Here is a 23,434-nt window from a genome sequence, read left to right as displayed (position 1 = left end):
ATTACTTAATATTCATTAACCTATTTAAAAAGCACTTTTGCTCTGTTTCAGGTAAAGTGTAAATCTGCACCTCTGATTTGTGTGATTACATTTTCTCTTTGTCTTTTTCTGCTGCAGCAGCCAAAGTCTGATTTTTTAATGACAAACCAGAGGTAGAAGCATCATAACATCAAGAAAACTGGACAGTTAAAGGATTTTTCTTTATACATAAAAAAAGAAAAAAACTGTTTAATGATCTGAAATGTTTAAGTGTGACAAACATACAAATAAATAGGAAAATGCTTTTTCACACCATTGTCATATAAAAGACTTACTTCCTTCATTCTGTTCATTGACCCCATTGTGGACCACTGAAATTTTGCATACTATGTAGTATATACCTTATTTACTTTATTTATTAAATTTTGGGTTTGTTTTGTTTTTTTGCACTACATTAGACAACATCAAAATAGCGTTGACATTTTTGTTATTTGTCTTTTGTAATCTTTATAAAAACCTAGAACAAACCACCTCTTAATCTTTGGTATATGGCGAGGCGCTGTGGACATCCAAGTTTGTGATTGTGTAGATTTTTCAAATCAATACCATGGTTGCATCTACTGAAAATCTCTGTGAAGCTTAAATCTCAGTGACCTTGACTTCAAGGTCAGAGGTCAACTTTTCTGAAAATCGGAGGAGTTTCACATTTATAACACAGGTATGTCTACTAGGAGGCTGAAGGGTAGCACTATATATTTCTAAACAATCAAAAACAACAATTTATTTTCAATTTGTATGGAATTTATTTCTGTAAACATGGTGTTTTAGGTCGGATTAAAGGACTGATGTGATGGTAAGGTGTCCGCTGCTCTGCTTTGAATATTGGTAGGTTGGTTTTTTTTTAATTTTCACAAGAATTGCTAGTTCCCCTAGAGTTTTGGCCACCCCAGCAATCAGAAGATTCCCTATGAGCAAGCATTTAGCGACAGTGGGAAGGAAAAACTCCCTTTAAAAAGGAAGAAACCTTCGACAGAACCAGGCTCAGGAAGGGACAGTCATCTGCCGCGACTGGTTGGGGTGGGGGGAGTGAAAATTAAAAAAAAGAAAAAGAAAAGCCAAAGTGATAATTATTGGAGCAGCTTAATTAATATTTCCAGTGTAATTTGCTGTTAATATCCTTTTCCAATCCCAGTTTGTGTTTTTATCACTTTTGTCCAGGGTGGAAGATGCCATGCTGGAGATTGACTCTGTATGGTTTTTCAGTGTTGATACTTGGGAACTTGTTGGAGAGGCCAGGGTTGAAAAAGGGATGCCGTAGAACCTGAGAGGGTGTTATCCGCTGGTGTGCATCCAAGGCCAACATCTCTTTAATTAGGCTGACAAATAAGCGTTGGCCATCTTCTGGTCCTCGTCTAAACATCATTATTTGTTCGAGGTCATCCAGACGTTTAAGTTTTATGTATCTTGTCTTCAAAGATTCATATCCTGTCTCGTATTTAAATTGTTGGGCGGTCTTAAATGTCCAGCGTTGTTGGTTGTAGTTGTAGTTGTCTTTTGTGAAATAGTCTTCAGTGTACACGCCAGGATCGAGAACATGATCTGGTGGCTGACCCTGAGTCTCTATGATAAATTTCAAAACATCATAATATTTTTTTCCAGGGTAGAGTGGCACCCCTGTAACAAGCTCAACAGCCACCAGCCCCAGAGACCACATGTCACATGCTTCGTTATAAGGAAGGCCAAGCATAACTTCAGGTGCACTATAGCCAACTGTCCCCACACGGTCACCAGGCATCACTGCAGACGCGGGACATGCGAGGCCAAAGTCTATAAGTCTGACTTTGACTGGAGACTCATAGCGATTTACAACCATGATGTTTCCAGGTTTGAGGTCAGCGTGCACTATTCCCAAAGAACCCAGGTGGGACAGAGCATTGGTGAGTTGACCTAAAATTGGCCTGACTTCGCTTATGGGGAGACGCCGGTTATTCGGGTCCCGTATGAAGTCCCACAGGCATTGATCAAGGAGTTCAAATTTCAGGCAAACCCGCTCTCTGTCAAGGAAAAAGCCGTTCCATTGAACAATGTTGGCGGCATCTGGATCCAACCTTCGCAGCTGCTCCAGGATGAAAATTTCCTTTTTTGCCTGTTGCAGAATATCAGGGCGGTTCTTGTTCACCTTAATAGCCACAGCTTGGTTGGTTTTGGTATCACGGCATTTAGCTACAATACCAAAGCCCCCTTCTCCGAGGAAAGCCTCTACCTTGTAGTGGTTTCCCAAAATGCTCCCTTCAACTATTTCAAGCTCATCTGAGCTGAAGGATGGGCTGGCTGACGTGTGGACGAATACTTGCTGAGAAAATTCAACCGAGTTTTGAAAACTGCAGTTGATTTTCTCTGATCTCTTGCATTTCAAGTTTGAAGGTTGCTGAAAGACCACAGGGTTTTGTGGTCTTTCAACACTCATGTCAATGCAAGGGGAACTCTTAGGGTTGAAAAAGGGATGCCGGAGAACCTCCGACGGTGTTATGCGCTGGTTTGCATCCAAGGCCAACATCTGTTTAATTAAACTTACAAACAAACGTTGGCCATTTTCTGGTCCTCGTCTAAACACCATTACTTGTTCGAGGTCATCGAGACGCGTCAGTTTTATGTATCTTGTCTCCAGGGACTCATGTCCTGTCTCGTACTGAAATTGTTGGTCAGTCTTAAATGTCCAGCGCTGTTGGTTGTCGTTGTCTTCAATGAAATAGTCTTCAGTGTACATGCCAGAGTCTAGAACATGATCTGGTAGCTGACCCTGAGTCTCTATGATGAATTTCAAAACATCATAGTCTTCATTTCCAGGGTAGAGTGGCACCCCTGTACCAAGCTCCACAGCTACCAGCCCCAGAGACCACATGTCAGCTGCTTCATTGTAAGGAAGGCCAAGCATAACTTCATATGCACTATAACCAACCGTCCCCACACGGTCACCAGGCATCACTGCAGATACAGGACATGCGAGGCCAAAGTCTATAAGTTTGACTTTGATGGGAGACTCATGGCGGTTTACAACCATGATGTTTCCAGGTTTGAGGTCAGCGTGCACTATTCCCAGAGAACCCAGGTGGGACAGAGCATTTGTGAGCTGACCTAAAATTGGCCTGACTTCGCTTATGGGGAGACCCTGGTTTTTACGGTCCCCTATATAGTCCCATAGGCATTGATCAAGGAGTTCGAACTTTAAGCAAACCCGCTCTCCGTCATGGAAAAAGCCGTTCCATTTAACAATGTTGGCGGCATCTGGATCCAACCTTCTCAGCTGTTCCAGGATGAAAATTTCCAGTTTTGCCTGTTGCAGAATATCAGGGCGGCTCTTGTTGACTTTAATAGCCACAGCTCGGTTGGTCATGGTATCACGACATTTGGCTACAATACCAAAGCCCCCTTCTCCGAGGAAAGCCTCTACCTTGTAGAGGTTTCCCAAAATGCTCCCTTTAACTATTTCAAGCTCATTTGAGCGGAAGGATGGGTTAGCTGACATGGTGAAATGTGTCGGCTTGGTTAGTGAATTGCTAAGTAACGCGAAATTCTCTCAAAACTCTCCAAAAGGGTTTGCTTACTGTCAGGTCAAGGTCCGTTGAGCAGCAAAGTTTAACAGAGCAAAGCTCCTATTTAAGGGTTTTTTCTCTCAGCAAGATGATGACATCACAAGGGATCAAAGGCATTCTACTTTGGATCAAAGGCATTCTATTTTTCATCAATGGCATTCTATTTTTTCAGTTGAAACACTGAAAAAAAATAGTGTTTCAACAGGGCAGGCTGGCGCCCTGTGGGAGGCAGAGGTGATAGGGTAAGGATGCAGAGGATAAGAAAAGATCTTATCTGTCAGCTCATCAGCGAGCAGCCGCAGAATCACAGGTGCAGCTTGGCAGGGGATGGAGAGTGAAGACAAAATCAACAATGACTTATGGCAGGGGTGTCAAACTCAAATACACAGTGGGCCAAAATTCAAAACTGGAACAAAGTCGCGGGCTAACATTAATATTTATTGAAAAAAAAAATCTTCCTCCAGATATAAGAATGAATCTTTTCTTATGGACTCAAATAAGTTTTGCTGGAAAACTGAATATGGAACAAGCAAAGCTTAATACTAAACAATATATATATTAGCTGTATAATACCAGTAGGCCAGCTCTAATAGTAATTTGGTATGGCTTCACGGGCCAAATGTAATTTGGCTGTGGGCCAAATGTGGCCCGCGGGCCAGAGTTTGACACTTATGACTTATGGCAAAGTTACAGTCTCAATGTTATTCTTTATTTTTTCTCAGTGTCTTCTTGAGGGACAGTATATGTATATGTGTACGTGATATTAAATGAATGTTTAAGTGCAGGTTATTGTGCAGACTCAGCACAGAGCATCAAAGAGTTGATTTGTAGTGTGTCACATCAGTGTGGTGGCAGCTGTCCTGGCAGCCATTTTTGGAATTCCATAAGATACTATGATTCATATCAGTATGTCACACATAAACACATTGTATTGAATGACACAAAAACAGAATCTTATGAGAATTATAAGATTCTGCTAACATTCTGTCCACATTTGATAACGTGCTTAGTGATGTGAAATCATCATCAATGTGTGTGGGCAAAACAGAAGCAACTTTGGATTTCTAACTACAAATCCATTCTCTCTTGTTTCTTTTTGTCTTTATCCCACTCGAAAAGTTGGATGTAACAGTGAGACCAAATTCACAACCCAATAGAAACAGATCCAGGTACATTTACTGCAATATTCAAACTGAATACAGGCTGCTGGCCATTGACATGTAGTACCCTTTTGACTTGAAGGCACCTGGAACTGTAGCTGTGCTGTAAACAAATAATGAAGCACAGTTTGACCAGAATAAGAAGTAGAATCTTTAACACACTAAGATAATAAAATACACAAGCTATTTGGCTGGTAACTGGCAATAAGCCAGAGGACTAATGGCCCAGAAGGCCCAAATGAAACTAGTAATGTCCAGACATCTAGCCTATATTACTTAATATTCATTAACCTATTTAAAAAGCACTTTTGCTCTGTTTCAGGTAAAGTGTAAATCTGCACCTCTGATTTGTGTGATTACATTTTCTCTTTGTCTTTTTCTGCTGCAGCAGCCAAAGTTTGATTTATTAATGACAAACCAGAGGTAGAAGCATCATAACATCAAGAAAACTGGACAGTTAAAGGATTTTTCTTTATACATAAAAAGAAAAAAACTGTTTAATGATCTGAAATGTTTAAGTGTGACAAACATACAAATAAATAGGAAAACGCTTTTTCACACCATTGTCATATAAAAGACTTACTTCCTTCATTCTGTTCATTGACCCCATTGTGGACCACTGAAATTTTGCATACTATGTAGTATATACCTTATTTACTTTATTTATTAAATTTTGGGGTTTTTTTTTTTTTTTTTTTGCACTACATTAGACAACATCAAAATAGCGTTGACATTTTTGTTATTTGTCTTTTGTAATCTTTATAAAAACCTAGAAAAAACCACCTCTTAATCGTTGGTATATGGCGAGGCGCTGTGGACATCCAAGTTTGTGATTGTGTAGATTTTTCAAATCAATACCATGGTTGCATCTACTGAAAATCTCTGTGAAGCTTAAATCTCAGTGACCTTGACTTCAAGGTCAGAGGTCAACTTTTCTGAAAATCGGAGGAGTTTCACATTTATAACACAGGTATGTCTACTAGGAGGCTGAAGGGTAGCACTATATATTTATAAACAATCAAAAACAACAATTTATTTCCAATTTGTATGGAATTTATTTCTGTAAACATGGTGTTTTAGGTCGGATTAAAGGACTGATGTGATGGTAAGGTGTCCGCTGCTCTGCTTTGAATATTGATAGGCTTTTTTTTTTTGTTTAATTTTCACAAGAATTGCTAGTTCCCCTAGAGTTTTGGCCACCCCAGCAATCAGAAGATTCCCTATGAGCAAGCATTTAGCGACAGTGGGAAGGAAAAACTCCCTTTAAAAAGGAAGAAACCTTCGACAGAACCAGGCTCAGGAAGGGACAGTCATCTGCCGCGACTGGTTGGGGTGAGGGGAGTGAAAATTAAAAAAAAGAAAAAGAAAAGCCAAAGTGATAATTATTGGAGCAGCTTAATTAATATTTCCAGTGTAATTTGCTGTTAATATCCTTTTCCAATCCCAGTTTGTGTTTTTATCACTTTTGTCCAGGGTGGAAGATGCCATGCTGGAGATTGACTCTGTATGGTTTTTCAGTGTTGATACTTGGGAACTTGTTGGAGAGGCCAGGGTTGAAAAAGGGATGCCGTAGAACCTGAGAGGGTGTTATCCGCTGGTGTGCATCCAAGGCCAACATCTCTTTAATTAGGCTGACAAATAAGCGTTGGCCATCTTCTGGTCCTCGTCTAAACATCATTATTTGTTCGAGGTCATCCAGACATTTAAGTTTTATGTATCTTGTCTTCAAAGATTCATATCCTGTCTTGTATTTAAATTGTTGGGCGGTCTTAAATGTCCAGCGTTGTTGGTTGTAGTTGTAGTTGTCTTTTGTGAAATAGTCTTCAGTGTACACGCCAGGATCGAGAACATGATCTGGTGGCTGACCCTGAGTCTCTATGATGAATTTCAAAACATCATAATATTTTTTTCCAGGGTAGAGTGGCACCCCTGTAACAAGCTCAACAGCCACCAGCCCCAGAGACCACATGTCACATGCTTCGTTATAAGGAAGGCCAAGCATAACCTCAGGTGCACTATAACCAACTGTCCCCACACGGTCACCAGGCATCACTGCAGACGCGGGACATGCGAGGCCAAAGTCTATAAGTCTGACTTTGACTGGAGACTCATAGCGATTTACAACCATGATGTTTCCAGGTTTGAGGTCAGCGTGCACTATTCCCAAAGAACCCAGGTGGGACAGAGCATTGGTGAGTTGACCTAAAATTGGCCTGACTTCGCTTATGGGGAGACGCCGGTTATTCGGGTCCCGTATGAAGTCCCACAGGCATTGATCTAGGAGTTCAAATTTCAAGCAAACCCGCTCTCTGTCAAGGAAAAAGCCGTTCCATTGAACAATGTTGGCGGCATCTGGATCCAACCTTCTCAGCTGCTCCAGGATGAAAATTTCCTTTTTTGCCTGTTGCACAATATCAGGGCGGTTCTTGTTCACTTTAATAGCCACAGCTTGGTTGGTTTTGGTATCACGGCATTTAGCTACAATACCAAAGCCCCCTTCTCCGAGGAAAGCCTCTACCTTGTAGTGGTTTCCCAAAATGCTCCCTTCAACTATTTCAAGCTCATCTGAGCTGAAGGATGGGCTGGCTGACGTGTGGACGAATACTTGCTGAGAAAATTCAACCGAGTTTTGAAAACTGCAGTTGATTTTCTCTGATCTCTTGCATTTCAAGTTTAAGGGGTGCTGAAAGACCACAGGGTTTTGTGGTCTTTCAACACTCATGTCAATGCAAGGGGAACTCTTAGGGTTGAAAAAGGGATGCCGGAGAACCTCCGACGGTGTTATGCGCTGGTTTGCATCCAAGGCCAACATCTGTTTAATTAAACTTACAAACAAACGTTGGCCATTTTCTGGTCCTCGTCTAAACACCATTACTTGTTCGAGGTCATCGAGACGCGTCAGTTTTATGTATCTTGTCTCCAGGGACTCATGTCCTGTCTCGTACTGAAATTGTTGGTCAGTCTTAAATGTCCAGCGCTGTTGGTTGTCGTTGTCTTCAATGAAGTAGTCTTCTGTGTACACGCCAGAGTCTAGAACATGATCTGGTAGCTGACCCTGAGTCTCTATGATGAATTTCAAAACATCATAGTCTTCATTTCCAGGGTAGAGTGGCACCCCTGTACCAAGCTCCACAGCTACCAGCCCCAGAGACCACATGTCAGCTGCTTCATTGTAAGGAAGGCCAAGCATAACTTCAGGTGCACTATAACCAACTGTCCCCACACGGTCACCAGGCATCACTGCAGATACAGGACATGCGAGGCCAAAGTCTATAAGTTTGACTTTGATGGGAGACTCATGGCGGTTTACAACCATGATGTTTCCAGGTTTGAGGTCAGCGTGCACTATTCCCAGAGAACCCAGGTGGGACAGAGCATTTGTGAGCTGACCTAAAATTGGCCTGACTTCGCTTATGGGGAGACCCTGGTTTTTACGGTCCCCTATATAGTCCCATAGGCATTGATCAAGGAGTTCGAACTTTAAGCAAACCCGCTCTCCGTCATGGAAAAAGCCGTTCCATTTAACAATATTGGCGGCATCTGGATCCAGCCTTCTCAGCTGCTCCAGGATGAAAATTTCCAGTTTTGCCTGTTGCAGAATATCAGGGTCGCTCTTGTTGACTTTAATAGCCACAGCTCGGTTGGTCATGGTATCACGACATTTGGCTACAATACCAAAGCCCCCTTCTCCAAGGAAAGCCTCTACCTTGTAGAGGTTTCCCAAAATGCTCCCTTTAACTATTTCAAGCTCATTTGAGCGGAAGGATGGGTTAGCTGACATGGTGAAATGTGTCGGCTTGGTTAGTGAATTGCTAAGTAACGCAAAATTCTCTCAAAACTCTCCAAAAGGGTTTGCTTACTGTCAGGTCAAGGTCCGTTGAGCAGCAAAGTTTAACAGAGCAAAGCTCCTATTTAAGGGGTTTTTCTCTCAGCAAGATGATGACATCACAAGGGATCAAAGGCATTCTACTTTGGATCAAAGGCATTCTATTTTTCATCAATGGCGTTCTATTTTTTCAGTTGAAACACTGAAAAAAAATAGTGTTTCAACAGGGCAGGCTGGCGCCCTGTGGGAGGCAGAGGTGATAGGGTAAGGATGCAGAGGATAAGAAAAGATCTTATCTGTCAGCTCATCAGCGAGCAGCCGCAGAATCACAGGTGCAGCTTGGCAGGGGATGGAGAGTGAAGAAAAAATCAACAATGACTTATGGCAGGGGTGTCAAACTCAAATACACAGTGGGCCAAAATTCAAAACTGGAACAAAGTCGCGGGCTAACATTAATATTTATTGAAAAAAAAAATCTTCCTCCAGATATAAGAATGAATCTTTTCTTATGGACTCAAATAAGTTTTGCTGGAAAACTGAATATGGAACAAGCAAAGCTTAATACTAAACAATATATATATTAGCTGTATAATACCAGTAGGCCAGCTCTAATAGTAATTTGGTATGGCTTCACGGGCCAAATGTAATTTGGCTGCGGGCCAAATGTGGCCCGCGGGCCAGAGTTTGACACCTATGACTTATGGCAAAGTTACAGTCTCAATGTTATTCTTTATTTTTTCTCAGTGTCTTCTTGAGGGACAGTATATGTATATGTGTACGTGATATTAAATGAATGTTTAAGTGCAGGTTATTGTGCAGACTCAGCACAGAGCATCAAAGAGTTGATTTGTAGTGTGTCACATCAGTGTGGTGGCAGCTGTCCTGGCAGCCATTTTTGGAATTCCATAAGATACTATGATTCATATCAGTATGTCACACATAAACACATTGTATTGAATGACACAAAAACAGAATCTTATGAGAATTATAAGATTCTGCTAACATTCTGTCCACATTTGATAACCTGCTTAGTGATGTGAAATCATCATCAATGTGTGTGGGCAAAACAGAAGCAACTTTGGATTTCTAACTACAAATCCATTCTCTCTTGTTTCTTTTTGTCTTTATCCCACTCGAAAAGTTGGATGTAACAGTGAGACCAAATTCACAACCCAACAGAAACAGATCCAGGTACATTTACTGCAATATTCAAACTGAATACAGGCTGCTGGCCATTGACATGTAGTATCCTTTTGACTTGAAGTCACCTGGAACTGTAGCTGTGCTGTAAACAAATAATGAAGCACAGTTTGACCAGAATAAGAACTAGAATCTTTAACACACTAAGATAATAAAATACACATGCTATTTGGCTGGTAACTGGCAATAAGCCAGAGGACTAATGGCCCAGAAGGCCCAAATGAAACTAGTAATGTCCAGACATCTAGCCTATATTACTTAATATTCATTAACCTATTTAAAAAGCACTTTTGCTCTGTTTCAGGTAAAGTGTAAATCTGCACCTCTGATTTGTGTGATTACATTTTCTCTTTGTCTTTTTCTGCTGCAGCAGCCAAAGTCTGATTTTTTAATGACAAACCAGTGGTAGAAGCATCATAACATCAAGAAAACTGGACAGTTAAAGGATTTTTCTTTATACATAAAAAAAGAAAAAAACTGTTTAATGATCTGAAATGTTTAAGTGTGACAAACATACAAATAAATAGGAAAACGCTTTTTCACACCATTGTCATATAAAAGACTTACTTCCTTCATTCTGTTCATTGACCCCATTGTGGACCACTGAAATTTTGCATACTATGTAGTATATACCTTATTTACTTTATTTATTAAATTTTGGGTTTGTTTTGTTTTTTTGCACTACATTAGACAACATCAAAATAGCGTTGACATTTTTGTTATTTGTGTTTTGTAATCTTTATAAAAACCTAGAACAAACCACCTCTTAATCTTTGGTATATGGCGAGGCGCTGTGGACATCCAAGTTTGTGATTGTGTAGATTTTTCAAATCAATACCATGGTTGCATCTACTGAAAATCTCTGTGAAGCTTAAATCTCAGTGACCTTGACTTCAAGGTCAGAGGTCAACTTTTCTGAAAATCGGAGGAGTTTCACATTTATAACACAGGTATGTCTACTAGGAGGCTGAAGGGTAGCACTATATATTTCTAAACAATCAAAAACAACAATTTATTTTCAATTTGTATGGAATTTATTTCTGTAAACATGGTGTTTTAGGTCGGATTAAAGGACTGATGTGATGGTAAGGTGTCCGCTGCTCTGCTTTGAATATTGATAGGCTTTTTTTTTTTTGTTTAATTTTCACATGAATTGCTAGTTCCCCTAGAGTTTTGGCCACCCCAGCAATCAGAAGATTCCCTATGAGCAAGCATTTAGCGACAGTGGGAAGGAAAAACTCCCTTTAAAAAGGAAGAAACCTTCGACAGAACCAGGCTCAGGAAGGGACAGTCATCTGCCGCGACTGGTTGGGGTGGGGGGAGTGAAAATTAAAAAAAAGAAAAAGAAAAGCCAAAGTGATAATTATTGGAGCAGCTTAATTAATATTTCCAGTGTAATTTGCTGTTAATATCCTTTTCCAATCCCAGTTTGTGTTTTTATCACTTTTGTCCAGGGTGGAAGATGCCATGCTGGAGATTGACTCTGTATGGTTTTTCAGTGTTGATACTTGGGAACTTGTTGGAGAGGCCAGGGTTGAAAAAGGGATGCCGTAGAACCTGAGAGGGTGTTATCTGCTGGTGTGCATCCAAGGCCAACATCTCTTTAATTAGGCTGACAAATAAGCGTTGGCCATCTTCTGGTCCTCGTCTAAACATCATTATTTGTTCGAGGTCATCCAGACATTTAAGTTTTATGTATCTTGTCTTCAAAGATTCATATCCTGTCTCGTATTTAAATTGTTGGTCAGTCTTAAATGTCCAGCGTTGTTGGCTGTAGTTGTAGTTGTCTTTTGTGAAATAGTCTTCAGTGTACACGCCAGGATCGAGAACATGATCTGGTGGCTGACCCTGAGTCTCTATGATGAATTTCAAAACATCATAATATTTTTTTCCAGGGTAGAGTGGCACCCCTGTAACAAGCTCAACAGCCACCAGCCCCAGAGACCACATGTCACATGCTTCGTTATAAGGAAGGCCAAGCATAACTTCAGGTGCACTATAACCAACTGTCCCCACACGGTCACCAGGCATCACTGCAGATACAGGACATGCGAGGCCAAAGTCTATAAGTTTGACTTTGATGGGAGAGTCATGGCGGTTTACAATCATAATGTTTCCAGGTTTGAGGTCAGCGTGCACTATTCCCAGAGAACCCAGGTGGGACAGAGCATTTATGAGCTGACCTAAAATTGGCCTGACTTCGCTTATGGGGAGACCCTGGTTTTTACGGTCCCCTATATAGTCCCATAGGCATTGATCAAGGAGTTCGAACTTTAAGCAAACCCGCTCTCCATCGTGGAAAAAGCCGTTCCATTTAACAATGTTGGCGGCATCTGGATCCAACCTTCTCAGCTGCTCCAGGATGAAAATTTCCAGTTTTGCCTGTTGCAGAATATCAGGGTCGCTCTTGTTGACTTTAATAGCCACAGCTCGGTTGGTCATGGTATCACGACATTTGGCTACAATACCAAAGCCCCCTTCTCCAAGGAAAGCCTCTACCTTGTAGAGGTTTCCCAAAATGCTCCCTTTAACTATTTCAAGCTCATTTGAGCGGAAGGATGGGTTAGCTGACATGGTGAAATGTGTCGGCTTGGTTAGTGAATTGCTAAGTAACGCGAAATTCTCTCAAAACTCTCCAAAAGGGTTTGCTTACTGTCAGGTCAAGGTCCGTTGAGCAGCAAAGTTTAACAGAGCAAAGCTCCTATTTAAGGGTTTTTTCTCTCAGCAAGATGATGACATCACAAGGGATCAAAGGCATTCTACTTTGGATCAAAGGCATTCTATTTTTCATCAATGGCGTTCTATTTTTTCAGTTGAAACACTGAAAAAAAATAGTGTTTCAACAGGGCAGGCTGGCGCCCTGTGGGAGGCAGAGGTGATAGGGTAAGGATGCAGAGGATAAGAAAAGATCTTATCTGTCAGCTCATCAGCGAGCAGCCGCAGAATCACAGGTGCAGCTTGGCAGGGGATGGAGAGTGAAGACAAAATCAACAATGACTTAATATTTATTGAAAAAAAAATCTTCCTCCAGATATAAGAATGAATCTTTTCTTATGGACTCAAATAAGTTTTGCTGGAAAACTGAATATGGAACAAGCAAAGCTTAATACTAAACAATATATATATTAGCTGTATAATACCAGTAGGCCAGCTCTAATAGTAATTTGGTATGGCTTTGCGGACCAAATGTAATTTGGCTGCGGGCCAGAGTTTGACACCTATGACTTATGGCAAGGCCAGAGTTTGACACCTATGTTGTAGAGGAAGAAAACTTTTGACAGAGAACATTTTTTACTACTTATTGATAAAAATGCCATGGCTAGGCTGCTCATGCTAACTTAAAGCTACTATGTCTATGTCTGAGAAAAACACAAGATTCTTCTTGGAAAGGAACAGTATAATTTCTCTCATTTACTGCATATTCCTGAATACAATTATGAATATTCCCAGTCTGAGGACAAACAAAATATAAAACAAAACTGATAAACATGACTTTATGGCAGTATCTGCATGATCGGGGCTGGCAGACAGCCTCAGTCACAGATCATTTGCAGAGTTGACAACACAAACCCAAGTCCATCATAACAAGTTTGCTCAACAACCTGTGTACAGAGAAACACAGGAGCCACGCTCTCACACAGCGAGCATCGGGGCAGATATGACAAACACTGCATTTTTTTCCCGACTATTTTTTTATTTTGTTGAAACTGCAATCTCTACAGCAGCAGAGTGGAACCGGTGTGCATTATCTAGTCTGATGACAGCTGAGATAGGGTATAGGCATGGGCAGTTTGTGGGAGGAATGTATTCCACTCCCTTGTACAAACTGTACAGTCATTTATATGCAGAAGGAATGAACATGTTAGACCTGAAATATGATCTTGGAAAGGCTGTCAAAATGGCAATATCAGATCCATCTCTGACTTTCTAGTCTGGTGAAAATGAAGATTTATTTCAACGCGTTCAATAGTGTAGAACATGTATATTCTAGAAAGCACTTCATGATGCAAAGTATCACATAATTATTATGATTATATGAAACTGCTGACGAGACAATCACAATAAACCTGCATCAGTGAAGCATAGAGGCAAATTGGCTCCTTGTTCTGTTGAAATATGAGATAAAAGCTGAGCGCTAAACGACCCCTCAACCCTGATCACAAAGATTCTGTATGAGCAATGCATGAGATAGAGGAGATATCATCGGTTTTGTGTTTGCACAGTGATACCTAATATCGCTTTGTAGAGAGGACATTTATCCTCAAGAATGCAGGAGCGATAAAACTGGATTTATGGCCAGTAATATATGCTGGCGGGCAGTGCAGGGCCCACATTGTTGGGACTTAATTTGCTATTGTTGTCGAAACACATCACAGGTACACTATTTCACATATTGTTACGCATTTGCGGACAAACAACCAAACTGTTAACATTCAAGTAACTTTGAGATTTTATCACGGAAAGCTATTTTTGTAATCTGAACTGTTCAGGAGCCATCGCGAGCAGCTTCCTGTGTTCAGTGTCGTGAACGAATACAGTAATTAAGCAGAGTTAAATCCTGGACTTTTAGACTCATGTCACAAAAATTATAGTCTTTCAGCTAGACACAGGCATGAATGGACCTAAAAACACAACTTGTGACTTGAGACTGAGGAATTGGTGAGGAAATTTGGACGCGGAACAAATAGCAAATGCTGCATTGTACAAACAACTACGGTTTTAACCAGCTAACCAGCACACATTAGCAGCCTATGTAATGTCAACCACTGATTAATGTTTATTTTCTAATAAACACTTAATCTGTATTGGAGTTGCCCTCTAAAAACTTTATTTAAATAGCTTCAACATTGCATCTAAATCTTCAAACTTACAGTTTTAGTAAGGTTCATGTACTCAGGCTTAGGCAGCTGTGTGCACTTTTCATGCAGTGCCTTATTTAAATAAATAAATCAGCTCTTCCGGCTCTAACAGCCAGTTCTGTATGCTGGGAAAACAAATATGGAGTGCAAACAACGGAATCAGATTGGTCTGAAGGGATTTATTATGGGGTGTTATGAAAATATTAAACTTGCTGAGGTACTAACACACTATGACCAACGTGCTGCTCTATAATAAATTACATTACTACAGTGCAACTGACAATGGTAATCCAAGGGACTTTTAATGCAAAATGACCCATAAAATGAACCTATTTACATAAAAAAGAAACAACTCTTTTGTATTGAATTACTTTTCTAATGAAAAGCAAATACCCGTGATACTGAGGAAACCCCCAAATTGGATCAAGTGAGTCCTGCAAAAACTGCATTTTTTTTCTCAAGAACATTTATTTATTTGTGGTATATAACAAAGTTTTTTTGTTTGTTTGTTTGTTTTAAACTACGTCTAATTACCCTTTTCCAACATATGCTGCTATCCGATGACATCTTTTTGAGGAAAAGTCTTGAATATTTTAAGCTGCATACTATTGCATCCTGCAGCAATTACAACAGCATAGCTTTGGAGGTCTGCAGTCAAGACCTTTCACCAGCTGGAAACATTTGACACATCGTGAAATGAAAATGAAAAACACAACAAAGACCCAGGACTGCTGAGCAGCTAGAAGCCTACATCAGACAAAAATAGGACAACATTTCTCTCCCAAAAGTCCAGCAGCTGTTCTCCTCAGTTGCAAGGAATGTTATTAAAAGAAGTGGGGATGTTACACAGAGATAAACAAGGCAAACATTTTTCAACTTTCCAAAAAATGTTCCAGCTTTTCTGAGATATGACACTTAGAACAGATTTCTCCATTTAAACATGTAATGTATTTTCTATGTTCCATTGTGACTAAAATATGAGTTTATGAGATTTTCAAATAATGGCATTCTTTTTTTTTATTCTTTATTCTTCACAAAATTCACATTTTCCACTTTTAAAAAGGCCAAAAAGAGGTTAGAGGGTTTGTGGCAGAGGGAATCCTTTCTGTGATCATGCTGTGATTGCTAACACATTGTAATGACTCTGCAACTCAACTCCTTCCCAAATTAAAGAGTCTGTCTTTATCACCATTTTGAACGACCACAACAGCCGTGAGTGGTTGCAGATCTGGTCCAATGAGATTGCAAGTTCATTGCACATGGTTGCGATAATTTTGATCCAATCTCTTTTTGTCCTGATATGATTGAAGCATGAAGTTTTTTTTTCTTTTGTCATGGTGATATACACATGGTATATTTCACATGTTCCTAACATGAAATATGCTTCCTATTGAACTACATTTAATAATAACTCGTGCTCAGTGACATGAAAAAGGCAGTGATAACGCGTGCACACTAAACTGTAGACTGATTTTTGTAATGACCTCACAAACAGCTGTTAGACTAGGCTAGTATCACATACATGTGTTCAGATTTTTGATACTAAATTATGAGTCTGACTTCTGACACAAATTGCAGCAATTATGCACTAAGGGGGTTAGCCTGCCTTGATTGCTCCATGTACTACGGGTTGCAGCTGCTTTTGAAACAGCTGATTGTGCTGATAAAGTGATAAAGTGGACCAAACAATAACTAACTTCCTACATGCTTTTTTCTTCTCTTTTTTCCATGTACCTCTCATCTCACACAATATCTTTGGCTCTACACCTTCCCTTTAAAACAAATTATTCCGCTAAAAAAACATCCATGAGTTAGATCAATAACTTTGGTTAATTAAAAAAAATCAAGCTTGTGTTCTGGGGATATGATTCACATAGAACATTTTCTTTCTATCCGAATGTTCTTGCCAGAATAAGATTTCAAGAACACCAGTTAAAACTAATACCTTTTTTGATCAGAGCAGGAAATTAAAGTAAATACCAACTTTATAAAAATTGATCCGTTGACAGTTGAAAGTCCAAAATTTTGAACTCTTTGAACTTCCAGTTGGACAAAAACAAATCCAATGGTGAATCACAAAACAGACTAACAAATAAAATTTAAATAGTGGCTATAAAATATAACAGACAGAGTGTGACTGCCAGTTTTTGTTGTTGTTGTTTTACAGTACTATGCTTTAATGACCCCTGAGCAGTCTCTGCTCTGCAGTTTCAAACCTCATATTTACCACAAGAGAAAAAAGTGGAAAAAATGTAATTAGGACATACAGTAGTCTTTCAAAATTGCTGTAAATACAGAAAATACCTCCATTTATTTTTCCACTTAGGCTATATGAAAGGAAATGTGTATTACAGCAATTTAATTAACATTATACCGCATTCTTTGCTGACTGCAAGCTCATAGCGAGGTATGGGCAGATATGGTTCTTGGCTGATATTTAGATTTTCTTTTACAAGCATTAAAACTGCATGTAAGGCATGTCTTGGGGGTTGTCACTATGCCAACAAACACAAACTAAAACATCAAAAGAGAGAGAGAGAGGGAGAGGGACTCTTACAAAGCTTGCTTTTTATTACTCGGTACCCCTCTGTCTCCCAGGGAGCACATATTTAATTACAGACGTGACAAGGAAGACATGAGGGAGTTCAAATGCAACAAATCCATCACCCCCCCCCCCTCCCAGAACCACCAACACCAACGCCACCACGCCATCCGCCCCAAGTAGAAATCGCAATCTCACCACACAGCATGCTGTACAGATTAGCTCCGGGTTGGAAATTACAGAACATCTCCTAGCCTCAGTGGAACTCTCTGCAGGAGCTTGCCAATGTTCAGGACCAGCTTCCCGGTGGCTAATGAGTCACCAATTTCCTTTTCAAGCTGGCTAAATAGACCTTTCTTTCCAAAGTTGTTTTTAGCTTATCATACAGACAGACGTTTATTTTGCTTTCTACTGAGCATGGCAAATGTGATGTTATAAATAGATTTTCTTCTCATTCAACTATTTTCCCATATGGCTGAAGACCAAAGTCGTATTGTACCTTTTGTGTTCACACTTGAAAAATGTATCCCTAGGCACTTTACAGGCAGCAGTGCATTTGACACCAGTGTAACACAAGAAATGCTTACCTTGTTAAACTTTGCTTAATGGAGGTGCCTCAGGGATCCATCTGTACCCCTGCTCCCTTTTACCCCATCGCGACACCATTCACAATATGTGATCAGTGGTTGGAGGCATACAAATCACAGTATCCCCTCTTCTTTGTGGGAGGTACAGTGTGCACTCGCCCACAGTCAGCACATTTTAGCTGAGCTTTTCTTTTTCACATTTTTCATAGAGGAATGTAACACTTTCAGAGCTATTATTTTCTGCCTTGACAAACATGAAATCTATGCCTTGGTAATAATAGAACTGCAGAAGTCATTATAAAAAGGTGGCTGAATGTACAGTAGGAGATTTACACACTTCTCCTGGGACAGCCTCAGGCTTTCATGTGAGTGTGATACACAGCTCTCACGTGGCCACAAAGGATAACACATTTACTATACAGAGATCCATGCTTCACATCTGAATAAATAGATAATGGGTGCATCATTTCTAAAGCATCTCTCTAACCATGTAAAGTATGTAATGGTGAAGAAGTGTTTTCAGCCTCCTTAAAGCTGTAAACAAACATTATTGCATTAACACCCATCTGCACAGTTTTAGCCTCTTTAATTTAATTTTTGAGATGTTCACTGATCTACTAAATTTGGCTTTCTCAGCTGCTTTCCTGAAACATCTGTTTTCTGCAAAAAGCAGAAAATCATATCATCTTAAAATCTCATTGTACACTGTGTGGTTGTGAAGACATCTGAGCATTTAACTATTAAAGAACCAAGTGTTTCCTTAGGGGTTGGTGGTGGTGACCAAACCAGAGATACAAGGTGAAGGGTATTCGCAGAATGGGCATTAGTAGTTGATATTAGGTCACTTTCCCCGTTCAGAATGTAGAGCTCACAATGCTATACTGGTGTACCTTTACAAGTGAAATTAAGTCTCACGATTTAGCATTTTAAAGAAGGTTACAGGTTTTATTCAGAGGGTTTAACAAAAGTTTTCTGTTAATTGTGTTGTCATTTTTCTATATAAGGTCACCAATTGTCAGACACACAAAGTAATTGGACAACCTGACATTTTAAATGAAAGGATTGTTTTTAATAGTTGGATGGGGCGGTCTGCTTGCCTCCACCCCGGAGGGAAGGGTAACATCTCTTGGGTCTGGGTGCCGTTTCCCCCTCTGGGGGCGAGGATACCTGGACCTAGAGTATGTTTGGGGAGTGTGATTGTGTGTACATGTCCATTTACGTTTATTCCTACGTTGGGTGAGTGCTGAGTGTTTGTATATGTGTGCATGAGGGTGGGAATGCATGTCTGTGTCTGTGTGTGCCTGTTTGTCTGTGTCTATATGTCAGGTCGGGTCTTACACTTCACCTCTCTGGGAACTCCCAGGCCCTCCAAGTGTGGAGGCCTATCTCCCCTCACCACACTCCCTGCCGGTGACTGATGCCCTCAGGGGTCGGTGCATTGTTGGTTCTTGGTGTCCGGGGCTGGGTGCTCAGGTATGTACCAGCTCACTCCCGGTGGCTACTTGGCGGGGCCTGGCGCCTGTTGCTCGGTCAGGCCTCTTCCGGGGCGCGGAGGGCCCTCCGGCCTCTGTGCCTGCGGCTTGGTTCACTCTGGCACAGCTGGCTGCCGGTGCAGCCCCCTCTAGCTTCTGCCCAGTGGCTACTGGGTGACCCCTCGTCTGGGGATCCTCAGCCCTTCCCATGAAGGTGGCACGGATGCCCCTCCGGTGCTCTTCCTTGGGCTCTTGCACTCTGGGGCCTCTTGATGTCTGGGGCCTGGATCTCCTCCATGCCTGCTTCATGCCCTGGGGGACAGGGCTATGGCTCTCTACATCCTCTAGCAGACCATTACATGGGGTAACCATTTGAATACAAGCGCGCCGATCCACACAGGTGTGCACACGGGTGTTCACTGTTCGTAGACTTAAATCACACCTTTCTTGGCTGCTACTTCAAAGCACATTGTGCGCTGTCTGTCCTGCGTGCTGCACAACAACATTCAATATTTAGTATTTACTGCTGTTTACACTTAGCTAGATTAATGCGATGGTGTTGTGTTTAGTATGTTGCTTTGTTTTTTGGGGTTTTTTTTCCTTGTTTTCTATTCTTTTTCTCTCAACAGGTGATCCCGGAGATATTTTTTTCCCCCCTTTCTCACTGTCCCTCTCCCCTTCTGTTTTTCTTTTCCTTCCTCTTTCTTTCTCCCTTCCCTATCCCTCACTCATGTCTGTCCCGTCTGTAACAACTGAAAATAAAATAAAATAAATAAAATAAATAATAAAAACAAAGGTCGATCAAATGGACCAATACGGCAATGCCATGATGATCCATTTGGCAAAATAAATCCATTGGGTATCCTTGTTGGTCTTCAGACAACAATTCTGACGGCTAAAGAACCAAACGGGACAGGCAAAAAAAATAAATAAAATAATAATAATAATAATAGTTGGATGAAAGTCGTTTGTGGTCAGTGACTATTGAGAACCCATGAGTATCACCAAAAGCTCCGTTTCTTCTCTGGAATGTTCTGCTAGGTAATTTTTGGAGCCACCTTCAGTTGCTGTTTATTTCTGGGTCTCTATATAATCCTGTACATCACAGAAATAATCATGCTACTTCTGTTAGCAGTCACATCAGCAGTACTGGCCTGGTTCCACGTCTGTGCCATAAACACTGCTTCTACACTATTGGGCCAAAGATGACCGATGTGCTTCAGATCATGAGCTTTTTCCTTCATCGTCATGGTTTTCTCTTTTTCTCTTCCCATCATTCTGATACGATACATTCTTGTTACAAATTAACAGTTTTTAAGGCTCTTTTAAATATTTTATGGCAAACCCTGACTTTCCTGTTTTTGAGTATAACCAGTGGTTTGTAAATCCTCTGTATTTCCATTGATGACAGTTGTAAACCTCCTCAAGAGTTTTCTTGACTTGTCTAGATGCTGTGAAGAGTTTTTCATAACCAAGGAAACAATCTGTGATCATCCACTTTATGACATTTATGACATTACCAAACAAAATGCACCAGATTGTTGATTTTATCAGTTGTAAAGTTTTTCTTCATCCTGATGAGTTTGTTTTGCTTTTTTCAGCCTAACAGTGGCCTCCTCCACTTGCAACATCTCTTTGGACATCATATTGAGTTTTCCAGTGAAAATTAGTTCCACACATTTGAAACTACTTGTTAGTCAGTTGTCTATTTACCTTTGAGCCTCTGAAAATGGGGCCTGTATATAAAATTGGCTTTAATTCCTAAGCAGTTGCAAGCCAGAGCTTGGGAAATACCCCACACATCTCTTTGGAGCTAAAAAAAAAAAATAGGTCATTTATCAGGTTGTGAATGATCTCAGTGGAAAATTGCAAAACAAATGGACATGTTGAGAAATTCCAGACTCACAGGGTTGCAACTTCATCTGTCCCCATGTGTGGTGAATTCATTATTCTGCTTGTGCACTTTGAAAAAGTATCTCTCCTGCCTTGAATACGGTGCTAAAACATGCTAAGATGCATTGTTTGAACTTTTTAAATTTCTTCATAACCACAACAATTGTTGTAATGATGCATACCAGTTCCTGACATAGTTTAAAGAAGGTTTTTTTATCCTTGATTTTTTTTTTTGTGCATTCTTTTTAGTGACCCAGTGTGAAAATGTATTAATTATGAGCTTTTCTCTTGCAGCACTCTTTTAAATGTAAATTCACTTCATTGTGTTTCCTGCTGTGCATCTTAGTTTATACCCTCTGTTTTGTAGACATAATGTGTGCATGCAATTGTAAGTGTGCACATCAGTTACCTTTTTTTTTCTAATTAAACAGACAAAGTGAGGCAAGCGACACGTCCCCCTTTTGAAGTTTGTTGCTCATCCAGACATTATGCTCGGCATATTGGAATTAGTGTCTTCAGGTGAAAAGAAACACATGGATCCAACTTACAGAGGATAATCTTCATCTGATCATCTGGATCTAGGAAGTAAAGCCAGTGAATACATTTTTAAACCTGCATTTTTGCTCTCTTTCATGACAAGCAGAAGTTGTAAAAAATAATGAAATAACTAAAGTCGCAGCATATAAAGGTCTGGATCTGTGACTTCAGAAAACAATTGCTATTTCAGTCTTTAATACAGCATGATGCTCATTTTATAAGAGTAATTTGTTGCTATTGGGATATCATAGCGTTCGCTGTCCTCAGTTTCTCAGTCAGATCTCCCACTTGGTCATTGCATTTGGTTTAAAAAAGGCTAAAAAAAGAAGGTAGTTTGCAAATTTAAGGCTTCAAAATGAGTCTATAAAGCAAAGAGTAATGGCATTGGGGCCAAATCCATACAGTCTGTGTTACTAACTAACATGTTCCCCTCTGGTTTATGGATTTAATCCTGTTTTCCCTCATTATTTTCTTTTAATGGACCACAACATCTTTGTAATCAACTCCAGCAGCAACGTGTTTTATTATGATTTTTATTCACATGTAGACAAAATTGTAACATTGACTGAGGTAATGTTCATTATTTTATATGCTGTCGGGCAGTTTTCTTTTCCATTCAAAGACGATTAAGTTCTGTATACTGATCCTATTCTTCAAAGGTTAAAAACACAAATCAGAATTATGAAAGTAAGATCCAAACACGACTTAAGCTCATGCACAGTATCACTACTGACAGCACATTCTCGTGTAACGATTAGTGTTTGATGATGTAACAGTAGGAAAAGGTTTAGCTGTAATCCTCATGTAAGCTTCTATGATGCAATCGAGTCATCAAGTCTAGTGTTAAAATCTAATTAGCGAAATTGCTTTTGTGTCTTACAGTCTGGATACTTTCATAATAAAACTCCTTTTAGTATGTAAGCCCGGTGCAACAGTGTAATCTGAAATCTAGATCACATACTAGTCATTGATTCTTGCTGAGCAGCAGGGATAATTCAAATATGAGCTCAGCTGGCAAAGCAGTCGGGCCAGACTCGAGTGAATTACCTGAACATTTGGAAGGATTATCAACTAGTGCTTAACCCAAGATGCCACCAGTCTGTGAACAACTGTGCCATTCATTAAGCCAACACCTAAGTATGGTTTCCTGCAACTAACATATTTCCATGGTTTTAGAAAACGGCACTCTGCTGAGGACATACATAGTACCATCAATTCAGGTTTTTTGAATTGTGACAAGGGAGCTATTTCTTGTAATGTGAGGTATATCTTTAACACCTCAGAAAATTAGTAGAAAGATTAAAAACAGCAAGAAGTGGAAAACGTGGCAGGATGAACACGTGAGGTGATAAATGAGAATAGTGGACATGGGATGTTCTGATGTGGCAAACAGATTACTATGTGTACCGTATGGCTCAGTGTTACCCTATGCTGAACTTTTCATGAAATAGTGGCTTAAAATTATGTGTACATAGACATAAATCTTCATTTTTTGTTAGTCAATGAGATTTTGAAACCAACATTTAGGAAATTTTACATTTCATTTCATTTTTTCAACGTGGAAGATACGTTCAAGTTTTATGCTCTTTGAACAGGTCTATGAAGAAGCACTTCTGCTCACTAACATGACCAAACTTCTACACAAGAATTAAAATGTTACTTCTCATAACGATGAGACTGTGTTGGCATCAGAAAATCAGAAAAGCTACACTCTACATATAAACATCTATATGATGTTTTTTTTTTTTTAAAAAAAAAAGCTTTATAGCAGTTATAGATTGAAAAT

At 40.0% G+C, this 23,434-nt stretch overlaps 1 protein-coding gene across 1 annotated transcript; it reads right to left on the bottom strand.

Annotated features, from left to right (window-relative positions):
* Positions 1-1,171: 1,171 nt before the first annotated feature.
* Positions 1,172-11,834, bottom strand: LOC146523925 (uncharacterized). Its single transcript, XM_085135249.1, has 3 exons — positions 11,202-11,834; positions 7,316-8,555; positions 1,172-3,498 (listed from the first exon to the last, which is right to left on the bottom strand). The coding sequence occupies exons 1-3, from the start codon at positions 11,787-11,789 to the stop codon at positions 1,184-1,186; spliced, it is 4,143 nt and encodes a 1,380-aa protein (XP_084991375.1). The 5' UTR covers positions 11,790-11,834; the 3' UTR covers positions 1,172-1,183.
* Positions 11,835-23,434: the final 11,600 nt, after the last annotated feature.

Source organism: Neolamprologus multifasciatus, chromosome 2, assembly GCF_963576455.1.
Source record: "Neolamprologus multifasciatus chromosome 2, fNeoMul1.2, whole genome shotgun sequence".
Classification (NCBI taxonomy): Eukaryota; Metazoa; Chordata; class Actinopteri; order Cichliformes; family Cichlidae; genus Neolamprologus; species Neolamprologus multifasciatus.
Note: the sequence above shows the minus strand (reverse complement) of the source record. Positions and strands in the feature narration are given on the sequence as shown.

Coding starts and splice junctions, on each gene's coding strand:
- LOC146523925 (XM_085135249.1), bottom strand. CDS start 11,789: ATGCCTGGTGACCGTGTGGGGACAGTTGGTTATAGTGCACCTGAAGTT. Junction 8,556..11,201: donor TCTTCCACCCTGGACAAAAG/TGATAAAAACAC, acceptor TGAGAGAATTTT/GCGTTACTTAGCAATTCACT. Junction 3,499..7,315: donor ATTCGTCCACACGTCAGCCA/GCCCATCCTTCA, acceptor TCACCATGTCAG/CTAACCCATCCTTCCGCTCA.